Genomic DNA, 11,234 nt, shown 5'->3' with positions numbered 1-11,234 from the left:
TGGTATGCATTTTTTATTTATAGCACATCTCAATTCAGGCTAGCTGCATTTCAAGTGCTAAACAGTCTTGGCTGGTTTGAGAGTCCCTCAGTAGGGGACAAATACAATGTGGATAACAGCATTATCAGAATGAACAGCCAAAATAAGGAACAAGGAAATAAGGAATTGGGAACAATTTCTTAAAAATTCTCAATAGTCTTGCTACTAAGAAAAGACTAAGAAAAAAGATATAAAGTCTAAAATAGTCTTATGTGATGTATAACAAAAGCTGTAACGGGAAAACTCTAATTATTAAAAGAAAATATTCAAAAACCCTGGCATAAGGAAAAAATAGAAATGTTACCAAAGATGGTGAAAGTATTTCTTTCTAAAAACATATTAAGAAGTAAGGTCTTTGTTCATCAAAATGAGAATGTCTTAGATCAGTCCTATAATTTGCTGACTTTGTTATATTTCTCTTCCTTCCTACTGAAGATGATTTTCAGATACCACCTCTCTTTCTGAAACTCTAAGATGAAAGTTTCTGGATTGACAGCATAAGGCCCCAAAATTACATCTCAATAAACAGTCATGTTGTCTTCATCCAATTCCTGAAGATATATATGAAACATTTCTTCTTTCTTAAAAAGGACTGAAATCAATTAAACAAAAAATAAACTCCATTACCCAGGTTGATAATTATTTAGTCCTTTGTTTTCTTTCATCTTCTTCTTGCTTTCAAACCTATAGTCATTTCACTGATTGTCATCACCTCCAATAGAAAAGAGTAGGTATAGAGAAAAAAGGGGATTAGGGATAGCATTTGCAGGGAAAGGTTTGGAGAAAAAGTAGTTTGTAACTATGGTATTATCTTAAATACTTTATAATTGAAAGTAGTTTTAAAACATTAGTTTTCTTCTATTACAGGCAAACCCCAGAGATACTAAGGGCTCAGTTTCAGACCACCACAATAAAGTGAATATCGCAATGAAATAATCACCCTAAGCTTTTGGTTTCCCAGTGCATATAAAAGTTATATTTACACTATACTGTTGTCTATTGAGTGTGCAATAGCATTATGTCTAAAAAACGATGTACATGCCTTAATTAAAAATACTTTACTGCTAAAAAGTGTTAACCATCATCTGAGCCTTCAGTGAGTCATAATCATTTTGCAATAGTAACATCAAAGATCACTGACTACAGATCACCATAACAAATATAATAATAATAATAAGTTTGAAATATTGTGAGGATTACCAAAATGTGACACAGAGACAGAAAAGTGAGCAAATGCTGTTAGAAAAATGGCACTGACAGAATTGCTTGATGCTGGGTTGCCAGAAACTTCCAATTTGTAAAAAATGCAATATCTGTGAAGTGCAATACAACGAAGCACAATAAAATGAGGTAGGTCTATATGTTATTATGAAATATTATATATATAATATTTATATATTATTATATATAATAATATATTATATATAACTGGACTTATATATTTAACATGATAGTATCTTTCTTTACATGGAAAGCTCCTCACAATGTCAACTTTACCTTCTCACATTAGGTCCGAGCCCGGGGAGGTTGGTAGAACTGCTGGGTTGGCCGAGTGGATCGTCTTGGCTGGCCATCACCTCCTCTACGGAATTCAAGAGTTTGGTCATAGGTGGCTTCTTCCTATTTGCAAAGAGTAGTGATTTAACATGTTCAAAACAGTTCCAAGTTTCCTACATTAAATACATTTTATGGTCCCCATTTTGATATACCCTCTTAAGCTGCCCTGGGATTCACATCTGTCAACTTTTATAATAGTAGGCGGCAGGGGAAAGAAAAAAAAAAGGCAAGGACATTGTTAAAACTCTTTTGGTCCTTGTTAATAGAAGGATGAAATTTATAATAGTAACATTAGAATCAAATTTAATTCTAGAAAAGGAAACTATTTCCACATAATATTATGGTTATCTCCTCAAATGACCTGACACAATGTAATACAATTTTAATTGAATAGTCGGGCTTCTAAATATTTCCAGGTATTTTTCATGGAAAGGGGTTTTAGTAAGATATGGAAAAGGGATTGAGGAGCCAGAGAATGTTCACCAGCTGTTTGTCCTCATCTGATGAAACCTCCAACATCATTAAGAACCTTACATCTAGAGACAGGAAAAAATAATGGATTGGAATGAGGAGAGAAATACAATTTACATATAAAGAAAGCTTCATGCAAGACACAGCAATCGCCACAGTAAGACGCAAACTGTTTTCTTCTCATATTCTTTCTTACTAAGGGGGTAGAACCAGCAACTCAAGGAATGGCATGGATAAATTAGTATAAGCAGAATAAACAGCAGAAACAGTATAGTTAATTACAATATTTGAAAAGGACTTAGAAGCAACAGAAATGTAGCCAAAAGCCACACTGGTTTCTTACTGAGTGCTTGCCACCCTGTTATTTTAGTGTTTTAAATTAATACAGCTGTGAAGTATGTTCCCTTCATAGAGAGAAAAAAATTGGCTCTCATTTTTGTTTATGAAAGAAACAGTATCTATTTCAAAAGCAGAGTTTAAATTCCAGCTGAATTATCAGAGCACAATAATTTGCATGATTTAGGAAATTTATCCTATTTCTTCCTCTTCCTCCTTAATCGTTGAATCTTCTGTCCCAAAAGATTGCTTTCCTTTGACCCTAATAGCAAATGGAGTTATATGAAAGACTGAGTTCTATTCTTTAATTTTTACAGATCAACTATTGCAATTTTACTTGATGCAAGTAGAAAGATGCTATGATAATTTGATCAAATCCTATTATTTAGAAATGATATTTAATATTTGGCATGAACATATCACTCATTAAAAGGCATTCTCCACAGTATTCTTAAGAACCGTTATCTCCATTTTATATAAAGGACAATGAAGTCCAGGAAAGCTTTGTGACTTTGCCCTAATACTTCGAAGATAAATCTGAGTTTTGATTCAGACACTGCTATTTAAATCCTTAAGTCTCAGTCTGCATGTAAAAGAAATAAACTAATTGCCCAAAATTAATGATCACCCTTAAGGGGCCATCATCTAAATAAGAGAATAGAGAGAGAATAGAGAAATCTGACAATATATCTGTAATAACTCAATAACAACATTTTAGAGACAAACTTCCAGATTAGTTCTCCTTTCTCTATGCCCCTTTCATTAATAATCAATCTCAAAATGGTTAGAAGTATCAGATATTATGTCTATAATTTAGTAAAGCAATCAAGATGCAGGAAGAAAAATTAAAGTGCTCAGGAAAGAAGAGAAATATTTTTTATTAATATGGTCACTGCTCTGAATTATTGTCAAATCTTATAGCTAAATTTGAAAAGAAACTATTTATTTTTATGACATATGATATCTGCAACTGTGCATATTAACTGAGAAGGATAAAAATATGTTTGCTGCTGTAGAAGGTGAATTATTCTAGGAATTAGAATGGAATATTATTATTCTCCACATCCAGCTGCAAAACTGGTTAAAGGACATCTAAAAACCTACATACTTTATCAATAAACTATAGTATTAAAGGTAGGACACTACATTTACTGAGTGAGTGACCTGGATTTATATAATAAATATGACATTGCTATTTGAAAAACTATCTCTACTGTTTAAAAGAATCTCAGATTATACTAGCCATAACCAATTAAGTGGTTTTATAGAGATGACCAACCATGATTTCTTTCACATTATTTGATGTCTTCACAGTCATTTTATACAAAATGGAAGCAAAAAATAAAAATAATTCTGACAGCTTGGTTTTCAGTTGTCAAAGGTACAATCTTGCTCTTTTAACTTTGAAATATTCTTCCCACAGAGTAGTCGGGGGCAAACCTGGTTACCCACAAAAATCACTTCATACAGTTTAGAGCTAGTAATTTTTAGCACTGAATGAGCACCTCTTTCCATATAACACACAGCTCAATTTAATAGGCCAGTTTATTTGGAGTCATCTTTGAATGAAATTTATACCTTTATCTTCTTCCTTTAGTTTCACTACTCTGTAACAGCTTTAGAACTAAAAAAAATTTTAATTTCACTGTTCATGAACATTAAAAAAAAATCTGACAGTATTTTGAGCTGACACAGCCCTGAAAGGCTATCTGGTCTGTCCCCTTAGATTTGACAGATGAGGAATCTCTAAACCCAGAGAGGTGATTTTCCCAAGTCACAGAGCTCACTAGAGGAAGAGTCCAGACCAGGGCCATTTTGTTTCTAACTCAGACAAGGTTCTTTAAAAGATTGGTGGTAACGTTCATAAAAATGGAACTGACCAATGCCATCTTCACCAAAGCTTTTGAGATTTAGAACCATTTTATTGGGACTCAGATTTTTGCTCACAATGCTATCAGATTTACCTGGTTTTAAAATACGAAAAAAATAATATTCAAAATGTGCCCTCTTTTTATGCCAATATTTAGTAGTTTATTACTCCTTTTAATGAAAAGATATATATGCAATAATCATTGTGACACCAAACATGAATGAAGTGATATGTTGAAAGGAAAAAAAGAGTCACAGTACCAATGCAAAAAGGAGATACACAACTTCACCTATAAAACACATTTGACAGGTCACAACTACACCTTTCCTGCATACCATTTTTAGTCTCTCCTTAGCACAAACTACATCTTGAGTGAGAGTACAGACAAATACATTATTTCCTCATTTATAAATGAGCTGTTGGAAAAGCTCATTGTAAATCAGTTACTTCGAACCTGGAACATACTTCAGTAGGAGGTGTGAAACACATTTAAATACAGGTCAGGTTCTCTGTTCCACAAATAAAGGTGATGTGCAGATAAGCACATAAACCACCACTCTAAAGAAGGTGGTGGATCTGGTGGTTCTCAACTGGGAGTGATTTCCATACCCCACAGTGAGGGGGCAGGGGAGGTAGCCAATGTCTGGAGACATTTTTGGTTATTACAAGCTGAAGGAGTAGGTGGGGGGAGTTGCTACTACATCCAGTAGGTAGAGGCCAAGGATGCTCTCTAGGCAAATGGAGGAGGAGGAAACTTCCTATTCCTAAGTGCCAGGACAGCCTGGAAAATAAATCTGAAATTCAGGAAGTTTGGGTTTGCCACCCTTTCCCTTTTCCTTTTTGGATATTTCTTCTGCCTCTATCTCTAATGCCTAAAAGCTGCGTTTATGGAACTTCTGTGGGGAGGTCTCTATTCGCTGACAATATTATGTTTTCCTCTGCTTCAGCAACATGTTCATACTTACTTAACTTACTGAATTGCCTTATCTTACATTACCATTTCTTCAGCATTTTTGCACAGCCATGACTTTGTAAGGAGAAAACGATTATTGATGACTGGTGGGAGTAGGGAACAGGGATGGCAATTCTCTTCACAAAAAACTTAGAAAAACTTACTGATATTGTCACCTCTAATAGCTATTTTGTGTGAAATTTAATAAAAAATTTTCTAGTCAGTTCCTTTTAACAATTTGCACAGTAGTCACAAAAACACAAGTCAGCATACAAAATGTATACAACGTACCCTCAACAATAATCCTTGAACTCTGAATATTTTGAACACTGAAATCTTAATGAGTACATATCTCCTTGAGTGATTCACATATGAACTACTTATGAATTTCCAGACCACATTTGCCTGTCTGGTTAACTTGTGTAGTCAGTTTATAGAAATAGCAACTAATTTTAATACAAAACCTAAGCAAACAATAATTTTAAAGACAAACCTGCTTTCCCAAAACATCACGTAATAAAGGCAAAATAGGGACAGTAAAAAGATCATTGGTTGCCAAGGGTTAGGGGGGATGGAGGGATGAATACGCAAAACACAGGAAGATTTTTAGGGCTGTGAAACTATCCTGTATGATACTATTATGGTAGATACATGTCCCAATACATTTGTCCAAACCCAATGTACACCATGAGTGAACCCTAATGTAAACTATGGGCTCTGGAAAATAATGATGAGTTAATGTATGTGTATCAATTGTAACATATGTACAACCGATAGATGGTGGGGGATGTTGATAAACGGGAGAGGCTATGCATGTGTGGGGGCAAAGAGTATGTGGGAAATCCCGTACCCCTCTCAGTTTTGCTGTGAATCTAAACCTCCTCTATAAAATAAAGTCTAAAACAAACAAAAAAACAGGCTGTAAAGTAGGCCACATCAGTGGGATACTTTGAGCCTCATATATTGATGTGGTAGACCCTTAATATCTGATGAAATATTTGTTGACCTGCCTTATTAAAATGGCACATCTTGATCCATTCAGATTCTTCCTGTGGTTATCCATAACTAAAATATGAGAATTAAATTTCTTTCACCCTTGGGATGCCATCAGCATTAATTAATGTATGAAAACCACTTTGAAGATTATTGAGCTTTCTGAATTGGCTCTAGGTTGTATATAATTTTGATTATACCTTGGATATTCATAACATTTCCTCTTGGTTTCCACTGGAAAACTCTGACCTTTGATTTTACTTTTTAGTCCAAGTAATGAAATAAAGTACCTCTGCCCCATTCAAAAACAAAAACAAAAATTCATATAATGGATTCCAATAGTAGAACTTAAAATATTTTAAGTAATCTATTTTAGATCAATTATACTAATATTCTATTATATTAGAGCAACTGAAAATTGGAGAGTAATAAAGTAATTGAAGATTATGGATAACAGCTGTGCCTACAGGAGTCAAGTATTATGATTAACACTGAACCTTAGTTTACCAATTATTCTTGTTTAAAAATATATTCCAATTCCATATTTACAACTCCATCACAAAATAAACTGGGTCTGTCTGTGGTAGCCTGGAACCACAGACTACAAAACAGATAGTTTCTGTAAAGAACAGTTAGTCCAAAAAACTAAGAAGCTATAATTTGCTCAGGTAATTAGTACCATAACCTGAGTTAGTAGGTCTTCTGATTTATAGTCCAGTCTGCCCTTCACACTATGCTTCCAAGAAATGAGGACAAGAAATACAGATACAGTGAATGCCAGAATTGGAAGAGGATTTGGGGATAATCTAATTGAGCAGATTTAAATTTTAAAAATCATCATTATCATCATCTATTTTTGGGATAAATGTGACACTCTTCTTTCAAATGAAATTTTATACAGAATTCCAATATAAAATAGATGGGCTCAGGTTACAGTGGGTGTTTTTACATGTGTATGTGAGCAGTATCCCCTTGGCTTTCTCTTCTTTAGTTCTTCCAAGTTCTGTAACCCCTAAAGCACAAAAACTAAAACCCAACCTGGTTCAACCTCTGCTGTACACTAGGAACCAGCTAGGTTGAGTGGCTTGATTAATATAAGAAAATGAGCTGCTGAAAGAACAGGAATGGGAACACAGGCCCCTGACTCAGTTCAGAGACCGTTGTCTTTGCGTTTTATCACAGGGAAAATCTAAACCCTGCTTTTGACTTCTATGAATTAAATTTATCATTTGCCAATACAAACTCACCTTCTATACCTAAATGGGGAAAAATAAAAATCTCAGCCTTCATTAAACATAAGCAAAATAAGCAAATTTTATGCTAATAAACTAAGTTATGTTTTTGAAACTTTGAGTGATCTTTCCCTCAGAGCAGCTCTAAGATAATGTTTCATATACCACGTCCGGTAATAATTTATTTTAACCAAATATTTTGTGGCAGAAAAAACCCCCACAATGCTACAAGTAAAAGAATGAAATCGGAACACTCCAATTTCAATTGGAACACAAAAATAAACTCAAAACGGATTAGAGACCTAAATGTAAGACTAGACACTATAAAACTCTTAGAGGAAAACATAGGAAGAACAGTCTTTGACATAAATCACAGCAAGATCTTTTTGATCCACCTCCTAGGTAATGGAAATAAAAATAAACAAATGGGACCTAATGAACCTTAAAAGCTTTTGCAAAGCAAAGGAAACTACAAACAAGACGAAAAGACAACCCTCAGAATAGGAGAAAATATTTGCAAATGAATCAATGGGCAAAGGATTAATCTCTAAAATATATAAACAGCTCATGCAGCTTAATATTAAAAAAACAAACAACCCAATCAAAAAATCGGCAGAAGACCTAAATAGACATTTCTCCAAAGAGACATACAGATGGCCAAGAAGCACATGAAAAGCTGCTCAACATCACTAATTACTAGAGAAATGCAAATCAAAACTACAATGAGGTATCACCTCACCAGTTAGAATGGGCATCATCAGAAAATCTACAAACAACAAATGCTGGAGAGGGTGTGGAGAAAAGGGAACCCTCTTGCACTGTTGGTGGGAATGTAAATTGATACAGCCACTATGGAGAACAGTATGGAGGTTCCTTAAAAAACTAAAAATAGAATTACCATATGCCCCAGCAACCCCACTACTGGGCATATACCCAGAGAAAACCATAATTCAAAAAGACACATGCACCCCAATGTTCATTGCAGCGCTATTTACAATAGCCAGGTCATGGAAGCAACCTAAATGCCCATCGACAGACGAACGGATAAAGAAGATGTGGTACATATACACAATGGAATATTACTCAGCCATAAAAAGGAATGAAATTGGGTCACTTGTAGAGACGTGGATGGATCTAGAGACTGTCATATAGAGTGAAGTAAGTCACAAAGAAAAAAACAAATATCATACATTAACGCATATATGTGGAACCTAGAAAAATGGTACAGATGAACGGGTCTGTAGGGCAGAAACAGAGACACAGATGTAGAGAACAAATGTATGGACACCAAGGGGGGCAGTGGTGGGGGTAGTGGTGGTGGTGTGATGAATTAGGAGAGTGGGATTGACATATATACACTAGTATGTATAAAATGGATAACTAATAAGAACCTGCTGTATAAAAAAATAAAACTTAATGAAAAAAAAACACTCACACTGATTCAAGACAAGAAACAAAATCGGATTCAAAATCTAATTACTAAGCAACTGGTCCAAAATGCATGGCTGAGAATATAATGTTTTTTTTTTCTTCCTTTCACTGCCATATTAATAGAAAAAGAATATAAACATCTATATTACAAAATATATTTCATATTTTTTTCAACAGAAACTTAAAAAACACTAACTTTATAAAATAAATGGATGTTTAAAAGCAAATTCCAGATGGTACTGCATCAATGTGGGGAAAAAGTGTATTAGGGTAAAAATACCCATTTGACTATGGGTACAAAGTATCAGTGAATACAGAGAAGAAATTCCAAGTGAATAGTGTTCTGACTGCTATGATCTTTTGATCTCTATACAACCTCACTTATGATTCAGAGGCTGATCTGTGGATCCGTTCCCCCAAATAAGCAGTGATTGTCTTCAATTTATTATTAAAGTTTTGTTCTATTTCCACTTGCCCTCCAGGCCCAGCCAAGGACGCCACCTGGTCGATATTAGCATTTCTTGTAAGAAAATAAATGATATTATTAGTGATCTTCTGGGAAAGTCTGAAAATTTTCTAAGCCATCAGGAGACATCATGGTGCTGATGTCGAAGATCTCGGAGGTGGTGTAGTCTGGTCCTCTCCAAGGAGGGCTGAGAAACACGACATCAGCCTTTAAATGAGAAGCCAGCTGCAGGAAATCTCCACAGACGAACTCAATCTTGTCCGCTACCCCATAAATTTCTGCATTACTGTGAGCAAGATCGATCTTAACAGGATCAATATCAATGGCGATCACTCTCTTTCCTGTTAAGGCAAACTGAATGGTATTTCCTCCAACTCCACAAAATGCGTCGACTATGGTGTCACACTGGAAGGACTGGCTGACCCTGCCAGCAACGTGCTCAGCAATCTTCTCAAGTGTAACTGAAAACCAGCCCTCTCTGTCTAATTTAATCCCATCATTAAAGCAAGAGAAGAGCCTGTATCTCTGGGCTCAGTACTTTGCCAGCTCGGGCACAGCAGTGATCTCAGGAGGCAGACCAATTCCCTTTCTGTTCTTGCTCTTCTTTTTATTTTCAGCTTCGGCTTCTACCCGAAGACGGTCTGGTGCATCCTGGGTGGGGCAGTCACCCTCATCTGTCACTGCTGCTTCTGTGCTGTCCCTGTCAGTTTTCTCTGTTCCCACTTCCCCAGCTGGAGACATGGCATGACACTTTCCAGGTTCTGGCTCACTCGTCTCCGGTGGGTCATCCCCTTTTTCAACAGACACTTCTTGTTCCTCTGAACCACTGCTTGTGCAAGTATCTTGCACGTTGTTATGAGAAACTGACTCCAGCGATGCTTCCTCATCCATTGGTTCATTAACCCATTTTAGGAATTTTTCTACCTTACTCAAAGTTTTGCTTTTCTTGAAAAGAGTTTTTCCTGGCTCTTCAGTGAAGTAGATGTGTTTGTTTTTCATATTGATTTGTCTTCTCATGTCCAAGTACTTTGACTTGTACATCACATTCTTGTGTGGATACCTGACCCGCCGGTGACTGAAATTTGAAATTCCACCATATTTTTGTACTGAGCCATGCTTGAATCCTAGAAGGGAACCATCGACATCAAAGTCTGAATCTGGGTTTTCATCGATGTCCAGTTCATGGCTCCTCTTGAATTTGCTTGGCTTCTGTTCAGGTGGATCTTCGCCACTCTCATCTCCATCAGTGCCGATGAGGTGTGGCCTGTCTTTGATTGTGTTTGCTTCTGATGACTCTTGTGAATCCTGAGCTGGTTGGCTTGTGCTTCTGTTCCCAGACAAGCTGCTTTCCTTGCTTCCTCCATTACATGGTTCACTTTGGCCCGAAGCAAGGCATTCTCTTCTGCTGTCTATCACAACTCACAGAGGGATCTAATCGGCTCTGTTCTACATCCTCTGAATTCAGACTTATATTACTAAGTCCATCAAGAATTTCATTATGACCTTTACCACTTGAACGAGAGCTTTCGCTACCCATTGATGAAGATGGAGAAGAAAGTTCATCTGCTTTCATGTGATTTTTGTCTTTCTTGTTGTCAACTACTGTTTTAGACACACAAGTATCTGTATCACAGCTTTGTGAAGCATCAAAAGTCCAGCCCTGAGCTTCCCAATACTGAAACTGTTCCAAATAATACCAATACAGCTGACTATAATGCTGCTCCCATTCCGCCTTTGTATTAGGGATGCTCCAGGGTTCTGAGGACGGAGTCTGACCTGCATGCTTTTCCTGCCCGCTTTGCCACAGCAGTTCCCCCAGGTATTCCTTCCAGTACTTTTCCCAGAGCTCTGTAATTCCCAGCTTTGGAGATAATGTATTTTCAGCAG

General features: G+C 36.1%; 1 protein-coding gene and 1 pseudogene across 2 annotated transcripts in view; both read right to left on the bottom strand.

Annotated features, from left to right (window-relative positions):
• Positions 1-1,545: 1,545 nt before the first annotated feature.
• Positions 1,546-11,234, bottom strand: part of TDRD3 (tudor domain containing 3) — a 113,284-nt gene continuing 103,595 nt past the window's right edge. For both annotated transcript variants that reach the window (XM_007460476.1, XM_007460477.1), the window contains one exon: positions 1,546-1,659. In XM_007460476.1, coding sequence (XP_007460538.1) covers positions 1,546-1,659 — 114 coding nt within the window. The remainder of the gene's footprint in view (positions 1,660-11,234) is intronic.
• LOC103077005 (trimethylguanosine synthase pseudogene) overlaps positions 9,263-11,234 on the bottom strand; it is a 2,691-nt pseudogene continuing 719 nt past the window's right edge.

The sequence above is a fragment of the Lipotes vexillifer genome, unplaced genomic scaffold (genome assembly GCF_000442215.2).
Source record: "Lipotes vexillifer unplaced genomic scaffold, Lipotes_vexillifer_v1.1 scaffold799, whole genome shotgun sequence".
NCBI lineage: Eukaryota > Metazoa > Chordata > Mammalia > Artiodactyla > Lipotidae > Lipotes > Lipotes vexillifer.
This window is presented reverse-complemented; position numbering and strand designations above follow the sequence as displayed.